This window comes from Lotus japonicus, chromosome 2 (genome assembly GCF_012489685.1).
Source record: "Lotus japonicus ecotype B-129 chromosome 2, LjGifu_v1.2".
In the NCBI taxonomy this organism is placed as follows: Eukaryota; Viridiplantae; Streptophyta; class Magnoliopsida; order Fabales; family Fabaceae; genus Lotus; species Lotus japonicus.
In genome coordinates this window covers 58,000,467-58,021,172 of record NC_080042.1, presented here as the reverse complement: position 1 = coordinate 58,021,172, position 20,706 = coordinate 58,000,467, and the positions used below count along the sequence as shown (strand labels likewise).

Sequence of the window (20,706 nt, the reverse complement as noted above, 5' to 3'; positions counted from 1 at the left end):
AAGGGAAAAGGAAAGTTACAGATGAAGAAGCCTTATCAGCGTCCTACGGGGGAAGGGTTTACCCCAGGACCGTACAGGCCTACGATTGCTGCTGCGGGAGGAGCAGGAAGCCAAGCTGGGAGCCGTGAGATGACATGTTTTAAATGCGGGGAGATTGGGCACTACTCCACGAAATGCCCGAAGGGGAAGCCGAGGTGTTTCAAGTGTGATCTACCAGGACATCTGGCCAACAACTGCAAGACACCCAAGGTTGAGCCATTTGTCAACACCATAAGGGGAAAGCGCCCTGCTGCTAGAGGAAGAGTTTATATCATGGATGGTGAAGGAGCTGAGGAGTTAACCAGAGGAGAGCGCAAGAACGATGGTAACCTTCTAACTATTCTTTCTCATTCTAGTACAACATGCTCTTCATTACTCTCGTAGAATGTGCAACACACCTAACTTACTTATACCGTTTAAGCTTTGACCTTATGGTTAATACACCTATTAAGACTTTATTTGACGGTTACTCGTGTTTAAACTATAGAAGTTACACGAGGTTTAGGATGACACGCTAAGCCTGGAAAGTAGTCTCGCACCGATGCGTTTATAAGGAAGCTAGAAGCTGAAGAATGAATCTTAGAGAAATTCCTTAGGGGCAGTATACGTGTTATGTTGAGGGTGTGTGGTTCCGTAGCGGAATCGTTAGGGACTTGATATCAGGATATTTGTGGTTACTGGATGTTAGGAACTCATTGACTGTTCCAGTGAGTTTTTCTAAATCTTCACCTTCGAGGTATTAGGCCTGATCAACTTAATGTTGAGGAGGTGATATTCGGAATCAGAACTGGCAATGGACTTGATAGATGGATTGGTAAGGTTGATTTGATTGGATCGAGGACTAGTTGAGTTGGGAGGTAAAGTTCGCGTGAAGTATTTGTTTGCTTGCGAAGGAGTTATAGTTTTAAGAAATGGATATTCATTTAAGAAGTATTGAAGAATTAAAGGACATTTGAGGTCCAAACTTGGTGAAAGTTTAGGTTTAAGTCTATAATTCTTGCCCTAAGTGTTTAGGACTCAAAGTTTGTCAGGTTTTGATCGAGAGACTAAGTATCGGATTGATTGGAGGACGATCTAGTTACGGAAATAGTGAGTTAGTGTTAAGATGAATACTTGAGGTTGTTATATGTGGACAAATTTCTTAGAGTCTAAGAGTGAATGGGACTTTGTTATGAAGTCCGATGTTGCATGCTGGGGTTAGCAAGTGATTTTCACTAAGTTGAATGAGGGTCTTAGGGTTAAGATTGACCTTGGGAGGTGAAAATCATGTACGAATAAGATATTTAGTGGTGTTAGCATTAACGATTGTAGTTAAACCTCAGAATGTTGAGGGATCGGATGATAAAATGACTAGTTAAGTTTCCCGAGGTACAGTTATGATTTGATCTTCTAGGGAATAAGTTCGGATTTGGGGGAAGTGTTAAGGATTTTAGGTAATTGTAAAGTGGGTTGTGAATAAGTGAAGGTTGGTTTTATGGTTCGAGTAAGGGAAGCCTCGAAAAAGGGGAGATGACAATGATGGATTATAAGATATTGATATGATGATTAGCTTATAAGTTGTTGATGAATGGATGTTAAAAGGGATTGGGTCTAGCGATGCACAAGGTATCAAGACTCGAGTCGAGTTTTAATTTGAATGATGACTAAGTAGAAGATTGATTTCAGGGTGCGAATAAGGATAGTTACGAAGTTAGAGGTAATGATTAATGGACTAGTAGATTCCAAGGGAATTGTTCGTCTATGAGTTATAGAGCGATCGAGTTAAGTTTTGAAACATGAGTGAAGATCACAAGGACAAGTTGAACATTCACTCTGGAATGGCAGAGGTGTACGAGTTTTAAGCAGAATATCGAACGAACGAAAGCAAATGAGCAAGTGGATAAGGCTGTGCGATTGCACCGAGTGCCAACCAATATTATTTCCAACATAGAACCGACACGAGTGGTCGAGCCGGACGACATAGAGCTGAAAGATGAACTGTCTTTCGAAAACGCCGCCAATTAGCATTGGTGACACAAGGATAAAACAGTTGAGGGGAATAGAGATTGTGTTGGTGACAATCATTTGGAACAAGGACATAGGCGATGCTACATGGGAGCTTAAGGAACAGATCGAGGAACAGTATCTGGAATTTCTACTGAACCGTAAGTTTCGAGGTCGAAACTTTCTTTTTGGAGGGTAGTAATGTGAGACCCAAGATTTTAAGCTTAAAATAAATTAGTGAATTCCTTATTAACGAATAAGTTCGATGTATCGTGAAGGGAAACCTGAACAAGAGTTTATTGGATGAAATAAATTTATGAAGGAGAAGGTTCAGGAAAAGTTCAAGGATTGTATCAAAACCGATAAGAGTTATAGCACGATTAATATTCGCCTAAGCCTAGGTCAAAGACACTAGTAAATAGCTAATTTACACTTTAGGACGCGATGGAAACTAATTCCAAAAATCTTCAGAGAAATGTTAGAATTTCTCTTATTCGTCTATAAACAAGTATTTCGATGCGAATCCCTGGAATGTACGAACGTAAAATTCCAATTCTCGGAAGTTTGCCGAAACGGAATCCCTGATAGTTCAAAAACCCTAAAATCGACGGACGATGAAGACTTTTTCTATTCGGAGCTTCAAATAAAGATTTCATCCGCGCATGCCCACTCTAATCGACGTTCCAAATCTTTCTTCAGAAGGAAGTTTCTGCATCCGAGGTCAATATCATAAAGTGCATAAAGTGCATTTTTAATGCCGGTAAGCATTAAAAACAAGCCTCGAAAACCAAAAATCATACTGATATTTCTTTGAAGAATTAGAAGATTCAGCGGGAAGAATATCGTGTCTAAAATACGTTGGAATCAGTAGGAAAAATCGGAATTGCGAAATTTTCATTTTTCCGCATTTTCCATTTCCTATATATAGTATGAAAAATGAAAAAAAAAAAACACAAAATCCCAAAACACACACACACGGCCGAGAGCTCTTGGAGGAAAGGAGGAAAAGTGTTTTTTTTTCCAATTCTTGACCGATCGTCGTTCCGTTCGTTGCTAATCGAAGACATCGAGGTATAGTTACTATCCCTCACTTCTGATCGTCAGATCTGTCGACTTTTTCTATGTTTTTCTGAGCTCAAAGTTTGGAGCTTTTTGTAAAACTGTCCAAATAACTTGATTTCAGTGTCTAAACTTATTGCCTACGTGCTCTAGAGCATGAATATTCGGTTGTTTTCTGTTGAATATCGCCGAATTGCCGCCGAGTTTCAATTCTGCTCAAAAACCCATTTTTATGTTGAGGTTCCGCTTTTTGGATCAAAAACTCTCGACTGAGCTTAGCTTTAGTAGGATTAGTTGTTATAAATGTCGTTAGGATCGACCCCATCTAATTTGTTTTTCGAAATTCTGATTTTGAGTTTCCGAGCTAAAAATATTGACCAAAATACCCCTGCGACTTTTTTCGACCCGATAATTTTTCTGAGAGTTTCCCTGGCCTAGATATCGCCTAAGAATACCTAGGAATTGATTTAGATCGAAGAAAAAGTTTGAAAACCCTATTTTCCATAGTGGCCGAAACCTATTTGCTTGGGTACCGTGTCCAAAAATAATTTTTGAGTCTCTATGACCTGAGCCATTGCGTAGCTCTTTCAATTGTCGAAATTTTGGCGCTGGTTTTGTGTCATTCCGAGTTCTGTAGCTCGAGTTATGCACGTTTTAGCGAATAAAGTGTTTTTGTACAAAACTTGAATCGAGTCAAAACTCATCCATTCGGGGGAAGCCCTTCCATTCGTGCCTAAATGTTGTACTCTGAAGCTTCTCGAGCTTTGTCGACCATTAGTTAGGATTGTTTCGACTGTATCGACTTGTGTTGATTCATTATTGCTTTGTTTGCTCAAAGGTTCAATTGTGGAAACCTTGGGATTGACTGAGCAAGCTTGTGAGCGAGACCTGCACCGCGAGACTAGAACAACTCGAGGTTAGGGCAACTTACTTACTAGCTATTTGTATTGTAGGCGTCGATAACTTCGACTTGAGTATTGCTTGATATTGAATATTGCTTGGATATTGTTTATCGCTTTGAATTGGAAAATGTTTTCTGGAGGCTTCGGCCGTGTGAACTTATATGAGACGTGTGTCTCCGTTTTCTGAGAGGCTTGGGCCATTTACTGGTTTCTGTCTTATCGCTTTCTAGTGGATATGACAAGGTTATGTTTACAGCACTGCCATATTGATTCATCGCTCGATAGAGCTTGATGTATTTGCGTTTATGATTAAATTGTGCTGACTATATTCGTGCATTTTGATGCCACTTTTGGAGTGTAGAATACACTTACCTTCGTCATGACAAGGACGGGTTTGTTTTGGGAACGTTTGTTAGGTCGGACCAAGGTTCGAACCTTCATTGTTCTAGGGGATCTAGTGTTTTCTCGGGGAGTTGTTTGGGTTTGATGGAAACTTTGAACTTATAGAGTTTTGGACTGAAAATAATCATAATCTGTTTTATGTAAATAAATCCATAATATATTTATTAAGAATATAATGTTTTTAATTAATGACGATGATTCAACGGAAAAGACTTAGGAATGAAAGTGAGTTGGAAAACGGGAATGGGTCGGTGATCCTAGCTTTGGGAACTTTATTTTGAAAGGTGTTGGAAATGAAAAACTGAACTTTGGAATTAACGACATAATGGACTAATTCACGATGGAACATTTTACCTAATAAGAGAACTATTGTTTTAAGGGAACTCATTTTATGGGGAAGAATTTGAAGACGGGCTTTAGCCAAGGGTCTGGGCGTTAGTAAGGTACCTAGTAGAGTACACTTGGCACAACAGGTAGTGACGGTCAGCCGTGTAGAGTTGTATCGTGCCTGTTGATGTCTGGCGTAGCAAGCAGAATGGTTAAACCCGTGGGGTCACAACCGACTTGACTATAGCCTAGGTTTCTCGTTGTAGATGCCTTTGGTCAATGAACCAATTTTACCTGTGAGGACGAATCGTTGTTTAGCTAACCATATTGCACCCATGCATACACGCGATGAAGTGCCAAGTGGAGTACTTCGGTATAGCAGGAAGCAACGATCAGCCGTGTAGAGTTGAATCGGTCCTGACTATACCTGGCACAACAGGAGGTAACGATCATCCATGTAGAGTTGTATCGTGCCTGTTGATGTCCGGCATAACAAGTAGAAATGGTCGAACCATGTAGAGTTGGATAGTCTTGACTATAGCCAAAGGTGATAAGCGATGCCCGAGCAGAAATGGTTAAACACGAGGCCAGTGTTACGACCGTCTCGAGGTGCCCAGCCTTTAAGTGACAATACCATTGGTTTGTCCCGTCGCCAAGCAGAGTGACGTTATTCGGGTTTGTGTCAGCATATTCTGCATTGGCACACCACGCATCTTATTATGATTACCATTGTATGACATATCATGCACTCTAACTATAATTGTTGAGACTTGATGATTTGATGTTGATAAACATCGTTATGTGTTTTGATGATTGAATTGTGTAAGAGATTTGATAACATGTCATGTATATACCTTAGGGTAGGCAACGCATAACTTATATGTATATATACAACATATATATACCCCCTTTATCACATGTTGGTTGTATATCTATTGTATTCTGTAAGTTGACCCTAGCGCCTTGGCTTTGTTTGTATGTTTGTGTTTGGGCGGTCGGCCTGCTGCCAGGCGTCCGTCAGCCGATTCGTGATGACTCGTCACTCGAGGAGGACCAGGAGCGTAATGACTATTACTGAAGCTTTCGACGAGGACCCGGACTTCAGGCCTGATCGAGGAAGGGTCGATGAAAGTAGTGTGGGATATGGGTGGTTAGAGTCTTTGAGTTGGTTGTTAGAGTCATAGCTCTGATTGTCATTCCTTATTTTGGGGCAGGGCAGGTCCCCGACTATTAGCTTTTCGTGTGATTCCCTTCCATGAGGATCACAGGGAGTTTGTCGGACGTAGGAAGTCTTTTGAGGCCGTTTTGGGCCGACTTACTTTCGTTGGAGGACTGTATTCAGAATACTTGACCTTTTGTTTTAGTTTGTACATAATTGCCCACGGGCACTACCTTTCCGTCACTGGAGGTCACTCGTGACGATGTTTTTAGTTGCAGCGAGGGCTGTGCTTGTATTGTATATTAATCGCTGTTAATCGCGATTGAGTTGAGTCTTTATTTCGACAAGTCTTTTTATTTAAACAAAACGAAAAAAAATACCTGCTTTTCGGCTTTATTTTATTTTGAGTTACTAAAGTGACGCCACCGAAATCGGGGTGTTACAAAGCTGGAAGAAACAAAAAATTAATCATATCTTATTCCTATGTTTGGCCCTCATAGACCACATAAACAAAGACAAGTGCCACAAAGATTTGTTGATTATGAAGTATTCCTCGATCTTGCTGTTACTACAAAAGGAGACCTAGTGCACATGGATCTTATGTAAGAAATGGAACCTGTCAGTTTTGGGTAAGCGATGAAGGAACCGAAGTGGATTAAAAGTATGTAGAAAGAATTAAGCTCAATTGAAAAAACTCATACTTGGGAGTTTCATTGAATTTTCCAATAAGAAAGAAACCAATTACAATTAGATGAGTTTACAAGGTAAAGATGAAGCCTAATGGTGAGGTCTCAAAGTACAAGGTTAGGCTTGTGGCAAAGGGATTCCTGCAAATACATGGTTTGGATTATGAAGTATTTGCTCCGGTAGCTAGGATACAATAAGGGCCTCAACACCAAATGGATACAAACTATGCTTCTCCCAATGGTTCCTTAGATGATGAAGTTTATGTCTCATCTACCTGGATTTGAGATAAAGGACAAGGAGGATAAAGTCTAGAAGACTCTACGGATTGAAACAAGCACTGAGGGCCCAAAATAAAACGATTATTTCATTCCTTGGGGAAATTGGGTTTGTAAAATGTACAACAAAATTTAGAATAATGTTCAGGTGGTCTCATCCTCCAACTTGCTCATGGTTTGCCTTTATTGGATGACATTTTGATAATAAAGAACAATAACGAAAAGATTATAACTCTTAGGAAATACCACAAACTGAGTTTGAAATGTCAGACTTGGGAGATCTATCAATTTTTTTGGGAATTCAGCTCTAGAGGCGTGTTTATGCATCAAGAAAAATATTCTACTAGTGTCTTAGAAATGTTCAATATGTTAGATTACAACCCAACTTCAACACCCTTTAAATTTTGAATTGTAAGAAGCCCCTATGAGTTGGTGATTTGAGAAGCAACAAATAGTGGCACTAACATCTTATGAAAAGTGAGGCTGAATGTGTTACTGCTTGTATGAGAAGCTGCCAAGCATTGTGGTTGTAGTCTCTCTACATGATGAGTTCAAGATTATTTCTAATAAGGTTGTTGTGCTCGTTGTGGATAACAAATATGCCACTAACGTAGTTAAGAACTCTAGATGCACATGGAAGGGTGCGTTTAATCTACACCACTTTTAGTGGTGTAAGGTTGCACCGCCTCCTTTTTACCTGGAGTAGTTGGTTTACAGGTAATTTATATATTTTTAAAAGATCAAATATTAAAAAAACATATTTAGTAATAACAATATTTAATTGCTAATCTTATTCATTATCATCATCTTCTTGAATTTCTAGACCATCACATGCCGCCGTCCCCTCTTCGCCACCGAGCCGGCCATCGGTGAAGTCGCCGGAGAAGAAGTGAGGGTTGGAGCCTCTTCTCCTCGTGGTGAGAATCATCGTGGTGGTGTTTGTTTCTTCAAAGGGAAAATGAATCGGCCGGAAAACCCATTTACAGGTGGCGGCGGCCGGCGGTGGCGGAATGACGATCTGACTCAAGGGTTTTGTTGTGGACAACGAGGGGAGTATGATGGTGGTGGTGGTTCCTTCAGATGGCTCGTGGTTTGGCCGGGATCTGAGTGAGAAGGTCGTAGTGGTGATGGGTGGTCGAAGCCGTGGAGCACCAGATCGTTGCTCCTCTTCCCCTTCCCTCTCAATCCACCTCGAGCCCTCCAACAGATCTACAGGTCCCGGTGGTGATGGGAGATTCTTTCTTTGTGTTATGATAAAAAAAAGGTTTTTTTCAGATTTGTTTGTGTTGAAGACTTCATAGACGAATCTGGGTGTGCTCGCTGCAAGTAAATTGATAGTTGGAAGAAATCAATTTGTTGGCATCACTGGGTTTATTAAAATTCATGGCTTGTAAAAATCATACCGATTTAGATATCCAATTTCTAGTATTAGTGGGAGCAGCAAACTGAAGAGAGAATGGTGGTGGTTTTCTGGAACTGGAAGACGGGTGAAGGGTTTAATTTAGGGATTAGTTTATTAGTGATTTAATTTAGTAATTAAAGTTTTTGTATTTTTAGATTAAGAAAATATGTTTCTTATTTTTTTTAAACCTACTATTGTAGGTCAAAAGGAGGTGGTGTAACCTTGCACCACTTTTTACTAGTGTAGGTTAAATTTTCCCCACGTGGAAGAAGTAAGCACATTGAAATAAGACTTCACTTTATTAGACAAGTAAGTGAAAATAAACATAGACATTTAGACTCGAATTCTCCAAATCGGAAGTACAACTTGTAGATCTCCTAACCAAATCTTTGAAAATGGAAAGTTTTGAAAGGCTCAAAAATAGGTATAGTCAAGTGTTTTGGGAACACTGATTAGAAGAGGTTTGTTGGAAATTGTAATTAGTTGTGTGACTTAGTTTGAATATAGTTTGGACTATAAACATTATTGTTTTGTGATAGTCTATAAATAGTATAGTCCCTGTGTTGTAAGATACATATTGTATAATCAATTAATAAGTTTTCCCTCTAGAACCCTATCTCTTTTCTCTGAATTAGTCTCTGTGTGTGAGAGATTCCAGTGAAGTGAGTTCTCTGTTATTGAAACCCTCAAGAGCAAACCCAACTCTTGTTTCTTTTTACATGTTTACCTAATGTTTGTCAGTTTATTTTTATTTGACCGATGATATATTGCTATTTTTTGTTGCACCGTATTATTCATTACATAAATCGAATCATCAACTTAAAGCATAATGAGTTTAACTATTTATCAACCGTGATATGACAGAACTTATAAACACATTTTCACCTCAAATTTTCTATCACATCAACAATCACATCTCACAAATTACCTTGTGTTTTCTTCCATTCTCTCCCATTAATGTAGGTTATTAAATACAAACTTCCTCTAATTTCTCTTTTCCACACTGAGAAGTAGTGAAATCCGTGGGCGCCAAAAAACCCCTCCCCCAAAATTTGCAACCCCGCCAAAGCCATTGGTCAGAAAAATACACACACACACACACTCACACTCACACACACTCTCTCCTTTGAAATCACAAACCTACCTTATAGACACACACACTCACAACGTTACCAAATCCCACTTCCAAACGTTGCGTTCTGCAAAAAAGGGAAGGTAAATCCACCAATGGGTGCGGCTTCTCTTGTGGATTCACCGGCACCTTCCGATGAATCAGGTAATATAAATACCCCTTTTTTTCATCTAGGGTTTCTACCCTTGTGTGTTTATTTTCAACTTCTCTGCTTTCTGCGGCCAAATCTGCTCTTCCATTTCAACTGCTTGGGCTCTGTTCTTCTCGATCGGTACATGAAATTTATTGCTTTTTGATTAGATGGTGTATTTGTTCTCATTGCATGTCAATTTTTTGGATATAGATTATTTATGGATTGTTGTTTTTTGCTTCTTCTTTTGTGAAATTAAGATACCCTTTTGTGTTTTATTGTGTTTTCTGTGTTAAAGATTGTACCTTTAGGTGATATGTGGTTCTAGGCTCTAGCTTAGGGTTTTGAGGCCATAGAAGCTTTGATGGTAGGCTACTAGGCTTCAACTAATTTTTTTTTTTTTTTTTCTGGTTTCTTCACCCATGATCTGCCTCCTATGTAGTTATTAGTGATGATGTTGATGTTGTTGTTGGTATATTAGTGTTGTTATTTTCAAATCGTTTGATCTGGAGTTTGTTGCTACTGTTTATTGGTGTTTTTGATCACAGGGAATGCTTGTTTGATTTTGATTTAGTTTTTAAAATCATTATTTTCAAAGCACTTTTAAAAAGTCGAGATCGAGTTTTTTTTCCTCCAATCCAAACACTTACATGATAGACTTGTGTTCGGAATTCTGTGTGTTAATATGGGATTCTCATTTTTGTTTTGTTTTGCTGAAGTGTTGTTTTTATCTTGTTGTTTCATGACTTGACTGCAGTCCTTCTTTTTGGTTGATAAACCTGTGACTCTGTGAGCATTGGTGACCAAGCTTAACGGTTGGTTAACTAATAAATGGTTCATTCTTCTGTTTTGATGTCTTTAAATTGTAATCAAGCTGTGCAGCTGTGGTAGATAGTGGAAGTAATGGATGCTAATAAATGTAATACTTCTAGGTGGAATTACAAGATGTTATTTATGCACTGTGATGTGTAGCAATTAAGTTTTATATTTATGTGTGGAATTTTTTTAGTGGAAAAAAGATCATAAGAATGGAATTGGAAACAAATCAAATCTTTTTGAAATCTACCTCATGGTTGAAACTCTAGGTATATAGTTGGGTCCATTAAGCATGCTACCTAGGGTTCAATTCTTGATTCTGTTTATGAAAAAGGCTTTGTCGGGAGAGACAATACTGACTTTAGTGATCTCCATGTTATGAAAGACATCAGTATCTTGCTGCAGACTAGGGATACTCTTTGTGCAAGAGAAAAAAAAGAATATGAATTGGATTTGGTATCTAATGCAGCCCATTGCATTTAATTAATTGAGATTTACCTGCATGTCTTGCAATAATGCTCACATAAAGATCATAACACCATTATATTTTTTTTGAATAAATGCCATCTTTTTTAATTAATACATGTACCTTCTTCTGCTACCACTTTCCCCCCACCTCCTATTCTTTGAATTAATCATATGTATCTTTCCCCCCATATTTCGCGCATTCTTTTATTGTTTGATCGTATCTGAGAGTTCTATTTTGTTTTTATTATAGAGGAACTGTGAATGATTATGATACTTCTCTTACTTCTGTCTAATGCCTGTTTCAGTTGCCATTTGTTGTAGCCTTTATATCACCAACCTTGGTTTCCTGATCAATTCTATAAATTCTCTTTTTTTCTGCTGTTAATATCCAAAACAGGTGCTATGAACAGGAAGAGCAAAAAGAAACCTGTTGTTTCCAAAACTAAAGATGAAGTCAAGGCTGGAGATAAAAAAAAGAGGAGTTTTTCAAAGAGCAGTGAGCAGCCTGCTGCTACTTGCAAAAGGCCAAAACGAGCTGCAGCATGTGAAAATTTCAAGGAGAAATCTTTTTCCATATCTGAGAAATCCTGTCTCATTGAATGCAAGAAGGATCAGATTGTAGATGAAGAAATGCTAGCTGTCCGCCTGACCTGTGGACAGGACGATGGCCGTCCAAATAGGAGACTTACAGACTTTATCCTTCATGATGAAAGTGGTACAGCACAGCCACTTGAGATGCTGGAAATTAATGATTTATTTATCACTGGGGTTATATTGCCACTAGAAGGAAGTACAGAGAAGAAAAAAGAGAACAGTGTTAGATGTGTAGGCTTTGGTCGAATTGAATCATGGGATATATCTGGATATGAAGATGGCTCTCCAGTTATATGGATTTCGACTGATATTGCTGATTATGATTGCCTAAAACCAGCCCTTAGTTACAAAAAAATTTATGATCATTTCTTTGAAAAGGCCCGTGCATGTATAGAAGTATACAAAAAACTTGCAAAGTCTTCTGGTGGGGACCCTGACATAAGTCTTGATGAGTTACTTGCTGGTATAGCACGGTCTATGAGTGGTAGCAAGTTCTTCTCTGGAACTGCCTCTCTAAAAGATTTTGTTATTTCTCAGGGTGAGTTTATTTATAAGCAGCTCATAGGTTTAGACATGTCAGACAAGACAAATGACAAGATGTTTGCAGATATTCCTGCTCTTGCCTCTCTTAGAGATGAGAGTAAGAAACAAGCAAACTATGCACACGCACAAGTGATGCCTTCAAATGGGAGTTTAAGAATTGATTCTGGAATTGGAGATGAGGGGAAGAAGGATCAGATGGATTCAATACCTTCTGTAGCTGAGGAAGATGATGATGTAAAGTTAGCACGGCTGTTACAGGAAGAAGAGAATTGGAAATCCATGAAGCAGAAGAAAAATCCCAGATCAGCCTCATCTAACAAATACTATATCAAAATTAATGAAGATGAGATTGCCAATGATTATCCCCTTCCTGCTTATTATAAAACCTCCCTTCAGGAGACAGATGAATTCATTGTTTTTGATAATGACTATGACATATATGACACTGAAGATCTTCCTCGAAGCATGCTGCACCATTGGACTTTATACAACTCTGATGCAAGATTGGTTTCCTTGGAACTTCTTCCTATGAAACCTTGTTCAGAGATTGATGTAACCATCTTTGGCTCAGGTATAATGACTTCAGATGACGGAAGCGGGTTCCATCTAGATACTGAGTCTGGCCAATCTTCTTCTACTGCTTCTGGAGCACAGGTAACTGATGGAATGCCAATTTATTTAAGTGCCATAAAGGAGTGGATGATTGAATTTGGATCATCTATGATTTTCATATCCATCCGAACTGATATGGCCTGGTATGTTACCTCTTGTCTAAAATAAATGGTATTTTTAATTTTTTATACTTCTTAGATCTCTAGTAAGATCCTATTGATTTCTGTATGTTACTGTATTGATGGAATATACTCTGTTTGTATAGTTTATACTATGTAGCAATCTTAGTAGGAATAAACTAAAATTAGAGAATTCATTTGATTACTTGACTATCAAACTGTTGATACCAACTATTTGCAAATAAAACTATTGCAAGTACATGAGGTTAGCTGTCCAAGATAAATTTGTCATATGAATGAGACATCTATGCATACTTGAAGAATATGTACATATACATAAACACACTCATGTATCTCTGTGTGTTTGTGCGTATCTTATAATATTTTGGTTCTAAAATGTTATATTTCCTTTCTGAAGTTGTGACCGGGTTCAACCAAATTTCATTCCTTTCAGGTATAGACTTGGGAAACCATCAAAGCAGTATGCTCCTTGGTATTACACAGTAATGAAAACTGCAAGGGTTGCTATAAGCATTATCACCTTGTTAAAGGAGCAAAGCCGAGTATCGCGACTTTCGTTTGGAGATGTCATCAAGAAAGTATCTGCGTTTACTCAGAACCATAAGTCCTACATTTCTTCTGATGCATCAAAAGTTGAGAGATATGTTGTTGTCCATGGACAGATAATTTTGCAACTGTTTGCAGAATATCCTGATGAAAAGATCAGAAAGTCTCCATTTGTTTCTGGTCTCATGAACAAAATGGAAGAACGACACCATACTAAATGGTTAGTGAAGACGAAGAAAGTTTTGACAAGGAGTGAACCAAATTTAAATCCTAGGGCAGCGGTGGCTTCTATTGTATCCAAGAGGAAAGCTATGCAAGCTACAACAACAAAGCTGATCAATAGAATATGGGGAGAGTATTACTCAAACCACATGCCAGAGGGTTCAAAAGAGGGGACTGCCAGTGAACTAAAGGATGATGAGGATGAAGTGGAGGAACAGGAAGAAAATGAAGACGAGGATGCTGAGGAGGAGACAATATGCTTGGAGGGAACCCAAAAGTCACACTCAGTTTCCACACAAACCAAGACATCTTCTGCTGACGGAGAAATAAGATGGGAGGGGGATCCTGAAGGGAAGACCTGTTCTGGAAATCTTCTTTATAAACAGGCAATTATTCATGGTGAAGTTGTTTCTGTGGGCAAATCTGTGTTGGTGGAAGTTGACGAATTAGATGAACTTCCTGATATATATTATGTTGAATATATGTTTGAATCAAAGAATGGAAAAAAAAATTTTCATGGTAGGCTGATGCAGCGTGGTTGCGAGACTGTTCTTGGCAACACTGCAAATGAGAGAGAGGTGTTTTTGAGTAATGAATGCAGGGATTTGGGACTGCAGGATGTTATGCAGACAGTTGTTGTTAATATTCAAAAAAGGCCTTGGGGACATCAGTATCGAAAGGATAATATCATTGCAGATAAAATGGATAGGGCTAGAGCAGAAGAAAGGAAGAAGAAAGGACTACCCGCTGAATATTACTGTAAGAGCTTGTACTGGCCTGAAAGAGGTGCTTTCTTCAGCCTTCCATTTGACACTTTGGGTTTAGGGTCTGGAGTTTGTCACTCTTGTAAACTAAAGGAAGACCAAGAGGAGAAGGATATTTTCAAAATAAATTCATCCAAGTCTGGTTTCCTATTGAGAGGAACAGAATATTCTCTTAATGATTATGTTTATGTAAGTCCTGCTTACTTTGAAAAGATAGAGCAAGGAACACACAAGAGTGGGAGGAATGTTGGGTTGAAAGCTTATGTTGTGTGCCAAGTTCTTGAGGTCATTGTCCAAAAGGAAATAAAAAAAGCTGAAATAAAGTCTACTGAGGTCAAAGTCAGAAGGTTCTTCCGACCAGATGATGTATCAAATGAGAAGGCTTACTGCTCTGATGTACAAGAGGTGAGAGCTACTTAAAAATTTCAACTTAATAATTTGATCAACACACCCACACAGGAGACATATTAATACTTCTGCTGGAAGAGCAAGTAAAACTGACCATTAGCTTTTGAATCTGACATTATTATGCAAATATCTTCAAAATGATTTTATTTACTAAGCCTTCCATGCTTTATCTTTGTACGCCCATTTTGCTGTTATCTTTTGAATAATGGTTCTACTTTGTGTATCTTGTCTGAGTTTTATATTGACTTAGATTTCATGATTTAAAATTTCAGGTGTATTACAGTAATGAAACACATACAATCTCTGTAGAATCCATAGAAGGAAAATGTGAAATCAGAAAAAAGAAGGACATCCTTGAAAGCTGTTCCCCTGGAATATTCCAAAATGTTTTTTTCTGTGAGCACTTGTATGATCCTGCTACTGGGTCAATCAAGCAGGTATCGTTTTATTGGACTCATGTTACTGAACTGATCCATATAGTATGCTTGCTAATCCATCAGATAAACCTGCAAAGCTATCAGGACTTTATAATTTATGCAGTTTTATGCTTTTAATTTGAAACAAGTGTGGACTATTTGGACTCATTTTACTGAACTGATCCATATTTAGCTGGTCATCACCCTGTCAACAGTGTTCTGTTCCCTTGTCATTTAATTCCTGAGAACTAATAGTATTGGGTATCAATTATTGCTCTATTTAGTGTTACACTGACAGAAACAACTCATTATCCTGTAAACAACGTATTTTTTTGTCATATTCTCCTTGATAAGTGCCACACCAATATCTTCTCTTACATGATCATTGCGTATTTTGTCACTTCTAGTGTGACCTCTCATCCATCTTAACATTCTCATTTTTGTTCATCCAACTTTTTTCTCTTGCTGATTCGTTAGAGCCCAGCATTGTCTATACTCTATAACATAGAGGATAGTAGGTACTTTACAGTCGCAGATAACCCCTGCTGCTTTTCTCCACTTTAACCATCCAACTTGAATTCTACGCGTAACGTCTTTGTCAATTTCCCCATTATTTTGTATAATAAATCTTTGGTACTTAAACTGTGAAACTTGTTGTATGACGTTGTTTTCAATTTTTAGTTCCAAATTACTTCCAACATTTGACCCCCTAACAACATAAAATATTTATAAACAGTTTGCAACCAAGAAGTGCCACTACCAAGTGACTTAGGTTTTTTACTTGACTAAAAATCAACTTTTTTGAAACAGATGGTGTCATATACACATAGTCCACTGGTAGTGTATACACTGTTGGTGGATCAGAATTTAATCTAAATTTTCAAATTTTAAATCATTCCAAACATACTATATAAATATTCTTGTTGCCACTTTTTTATATTTTTCAAACTCTTATTATGCATTTAAGTTTAGCTTAGATTATTAGATTTATTATTGTTGCTGTTGGAAATATGGGGAACGAATATAGCAATATTATTATTATTTTCTTGTTCTTATTATTATTATTATTATTATTATTATTATTATTATTCATGATGTTAATTCAATATTCTGGTACAAGTAAAAAGGTTGCATTTTATGATTTTCAATAATTAACTATTTTCTTGTTCCATTGCTTGACAGTTGCCAGCTCAAATCAAAGTAAAATATTCAAGTGGACATACAGCTGATGCTGCAGCTAGAAAGAAAAAGGGAAAATGTACAGAGGGAGATGACATTTCAGATACTGATAAGGAAATAAATTTATCAAATGAAAAACGTTTAGCAACGTTGGACATTTTTGCCGGCTGTGGTGGCTTATCAGAGGGATTGCAGCAGTCAGGTAATCTTAATTCTTAACTACACTTTTACACCAATGAACGATTATATATACTGCCATCAACACATAATGTAACTTGTGTTACTGCTTGCACACTTCAGGAATTGCATCAACTAAATGGGCTATTGAGTATGAAGAACCAGCCGGGAATGCATTTAAAGCTAATCATCCTGACGCATTGGTGTTTATTAACAATTGCAATGTTATTCTTAGGTAAATGATCCAGTAGAGATAAATTATTTCAGGCCACAAGGTTAAATGGAGTGGAACCCATTTAAGTGACTCATAAATGCGTTGTAATGTAGGGCTGTAATGGAGAAGTGTGGAGACATAGATGATTGTATCTCAACGACTGAGGCGGCAGAATTGGCTGCGAAGCTTGATGAGAATGAATCAAGTAGTTTACCGATCCCTGGGCAAGTTGATTTCATTAATGGGGGACCTCCATGCCAGGTTTGTCTAATTGTTGTCTTTGTTTCCATTCTGCTGATAATAGGACTTCATGATATATTGATTTTTGAATTATGTGTTGTTCCAGGGTTTCTCTGGAATGAATAGGTTTAACCAAAGCACTTGGAGTAAAGTCCAGTGCGAGATGATATTAGCATTCTTATCCTTTGCTGATTATTTCCGGCCAAGGTATTTCTTGTTGGAGAATGTCAGGACCTTTGTGTCCTTTAATAAAGGCCAGACATTCCGTTTAACCTTGGCTTCACTTCTTGAGATGGGTTATCAGGTAAAATTATATAGTTGTATCTTTCTTCATATGTACTTTATACTTTAGACTTTATGAATAGAATCTTGAGGAACTAAGAGCATCTCCAACCATGGAGCGTTAGTTAGGTTGCTTAAACAATATTCTGGTGGGCCCAAGCTGAAACATAGGGTTTAAGAAACTCATAAGCAACTTATGCAGCTTTTGCTCTTACCACGTTTCTTATTTTACTTCTGGTTGGGTTCCACTATATCTCATATATTTATATTATTTCAAGGTCATGACACTATTCAAAGTCATTAATGGAAGAGAAAATATAAATTTTTAATCAAAAAGCTTAAATAAGCAACGTTGCTAAAGTTTAAGCAACAAGAATTGCCATCTCATGTTGCTCCAACGGTTGCCCAAAATAAGCAACGTTGCTTAGGTGATCCAATTGGGTCAAGCAACCTTCATTGGAGGTTCTCTAACGAATGCTGATTTTGCTGGTCCAAAAGGTGAGGTTTGGTATTCTGGAGGCGGGAGCTTACGGGGTTTCACAGTCAAGAAAAAGGGCATTTATATGGGCAGCCTCTCCTGAAGATGTGCTTCCTGAGTGGCCAGAACCATTGCATGTCTTTGCAGCCCCTGAGTTGAAAATCACATTGTCCAGAAATATCCAATATGCTGCGGTTCGCAGTACTGCACACGGTGCCCCTTTACGTGCAATGACCGTCCGGGACACCATTGGTGATCTCCCACCTGTGGGCAATGGAGCTTCAAAAACAAACATGGAGGTATCTAACATAGGAAAGATACATATTCCCTCTTTAAATAATGAATTGCCTATACACTCATTACTCACCAGATTTTGTGTTGCACAGTATCAACATGATCCTGTCTCATGGTTCCAAAAGAAGATTCGACGTGATATGGCTGTCTTGACAGATCATATCTCAAAGGAGATGAATGAGTTGAACTTGATTCGGTGTCAGAGAATACCGAAGAAACCAGGTGCTGATTGGCGTGCCCTTCCAGATGAGAAGGTAAAATTAAATTTGAATAGAACTTTAGCATAACAGTTTTGTGATTTATCTAACTTGTGATTATAAAATGCAGATAACATTGTCTACTGGACAAGTTGTTGATTTGATACCATGGTGCTTGCCAAACACAGCTGATCGACACAATCAGTGGAAGGGATTGTTTGGTAGGTTGGATTGGCAAGGGAACTTCCCAACTTCCATCACAGATCCTCAACCAATGGGCAAAGTTGGAATGTGCTTCCATCCTGATCAGGATAGGATTCTTACTGTTCGTGAATGTGCACGCTCTCAAGTAAGTTGTCAGTTGTCACCATAAATGCAATGATAAAAAGGGAATCCTAACTGATTTGATCTGTCATTTCTGAATTTTTATGGAAAATACTCAACATGTTATCCAAATATTAGTTCATAGTTTCATTTGTGTTGTCCAAAACATTAGATTGTATAATTGGTTGGTGGGTGTAATAGTCCTTAATTACTTAGCAATGGTTCCAACTCCCAACCCCCAAAGCTCTCTGCCTAAGAAATTGGAAGATGTCATCTGATTTAGTATGATCTCTTTGGCTTATCTTTTTTATCTATAAATGCAGGGCTTCCCAGACAACTACCAATTTTCTGGCAACATTATACACAAACACAGGCAGATTGGTAATGCTGTTCCTCCTCCTCTAGCATTTGCTTTAGGGAGAAAGCTCAAGGAAGCGGTGGATAGTAAGGGCTCCACTTAGGAAGATAGCCAGATGGGGCATTAAAGAGCATGCTCATCATATTAAAAGATTAGATAATAGTCATCAACAAATTGCAAATTATATTTCAGGATTCTAGAAACAATTAATCCTTGTATAGATCAGTACCCCTTGGTCAGTTTTAGGTTAATTTCTTGTTTGATTTTTCTTGGTGGAAGAATTGGAAGCACAATGTTACATAACTCATTTTTTTATCAACATGGGTTTTCTTGATTGGTTGATATTTTGGCCGTTACTTAATAAAAGAAATGGGTAGGAATATTACCTCTTTAAGGACGTTTTAACTTGAACGAATTCTATCATTTTTGCTCACATGGGTTTATCTTTTCATACCCAAATCGAGTCCACACTCTATGTAATGTCCTACATGCAAGAAAGATTTGGCAATGTTTCCAACTTTGCATCATGACCTGTAAAACTGGCAACTTGCAAACTATTTTGGCCAACCCACTTTTGGGGTGAGTTGAGTTGGGAAAATGAAGGCTCATATTTAAGTGAGTCTTTTTTTTTGGCTCAACTCACTCCACCCACTTTTGGGGTGGGTTAAACAGATTTAACTCACCGTGAGCTGGGTAATTTTTTTGGTTGAGAGAGATCCAATTTATAATGTCATAAAAAATTACCCATGTAAACTTACAATGTCATATCCATAATCCATTTATATTTTTTAACATATTGGTTAACACAGAAAGTTATAACATCACCATTAGCTGATCACCTCGTCCCTTAATTATGAGATTGGGGGTTCGATCCACACTCATGAGAATGAAGCGCATTTCATGGTTATTAAGCTAATTTGACCATACTACTATAACTAATTTGACCAACAAGGTCCAGTTGGTACTTGGTTGATAGCCGAACTCGTTGAAAATTTAGTTTAGTGTTTAATCTATGAGTAGTGTGTATTGAAAATGATTTGTTGAAAGAGATCTACTAACTTAATACGATTTTAGAGTCTTGAGTGATTAATCTCATTGTTGATAAATGCTTAAAAAAATTGTTTACTAAATGCACCCTAAACCTATAAATATGTTAATAAGTATATTATAATGTAAAGTATTATAATATCTAATGTAACAATGATATAAATGATAAAATTTATTGATTAATTATATTTTGTTAAATATGTTGGCATGTTGACTTTTTGATTCTCCTAAACCTATTTTTAAATAAATATCCATTAAAAAAATCTTTGGCTTTTTTTATTAACTCAATTTTAGGTTGTAGGGTAGAGAGAGATAGAGAAGAGAGAGTAGAGAAGATAGAGTTTGAGTAGAGAGAAATAGGGAGTGAATCACCATTTTGGTCCCTAAGAAAGTAGTCACCGGTCATATTAGTCCCTAGAGATCATTAATGGTTAAAAAAATCCCTGTAAGTGTTGACGTCGGTCATAGTAGTCCCTATCTAAGTTTGACCGTTAGTCCCTGGAACGGAAAGTGCCCATGTGTCACGTTATGTGCCACGCAGGTTTCAATTTAGTCCCCGACGTTATCAATTTAGTCCCTAGGTAATTAAATTTAATTAAAATAATGAGTTAAAAAAAATAAAAATACAACCCAAATTAATCCCATCTTCATCCTTCCCATCATCTTCAACCCAAATTCATCCCACCCAAATCCTGTTTAAGAAAAACATCAAACCCCAACCCTCAAGCTTGTTTTTCTACCACACTCTTCATTCAATTCATTTACTGGATTTTGTCATGGCAACGTTACCTCAGAAATTAGATGTAAACAAAGCAACCATTAAAGGGTCCCTATTAAACTGTGTTCATCAATTGTTGCACGGTATCAAGTGAAAGCTTTAAATAAGATTT

The 20,706-nt window shown here is 37.7% G+C and overlaps 1 protein-coding gene across 1 annotated transcript; it reads left to right on the top strand.

Annotated features, from left to right (window-relative positions):
* Positions 1-9,251: 9,251 nt before the first annotated feature.
* LOC130738514 (DNA (cytosine-5)-methyltransferase 1-like) lies at positions 9,252-19,111 on the top strand. Its single transcript, XM_057590502.1, has 12 exons — positions 9,252-9,511; positions 11,179-12,673; positions 13,104-14,607; positions 14,883-15,047; positions 16,209-16,407; positions 16,506-16,617; positions 16,710-16,857; positions 16,943-17,140; positions 17,617-17,895; positions 17,983-18,144; positions 18,218-18,436; positions 18,735-19,111. The coding sequence occupies exons 1-12, from the start codon at positions 9,463-9,465 to the stop codon at positions 18,870-18,872; spliced, it is 4,668 nt and encodes a 1,555-aa protein (XP_057446485.1). The 5' UTR covers positions 9,252-9,462; the 3' UTR covers positions 18,873-19,111.
* The last annotated feature ends 1,595 nt before the right edge of the window (positions 19,112-20,706 follow it).

What these genes read in the sequence shown, in the direction of transcription:
- LOC130738514 (XM_057590502.1), top strand. Translation starts at nt 9,463, where the DNA reads ATGGGTGCGGCTTCTCTTGTGGATTCACCGGCACCTTCCGATGAATCA. An exon ending in ATGGGGGACCTCCATGCCAG is followed by an intron (nt 16,858 to 16,942) that starts GTTTGTCTAATT and finishes GTGTTGTTCCAG; the next exon opens with GGTTTCTCTGGAATGAATAG. An exon ending in GTGCCCTTCCAGATGAGAAG is followed by an intron (nt 18,145 to 18,217) that starts GTAAAATTAAAT and finishes TATAAAATGCAG; the next exon opens with ATAACATTGTCTACTGGACA.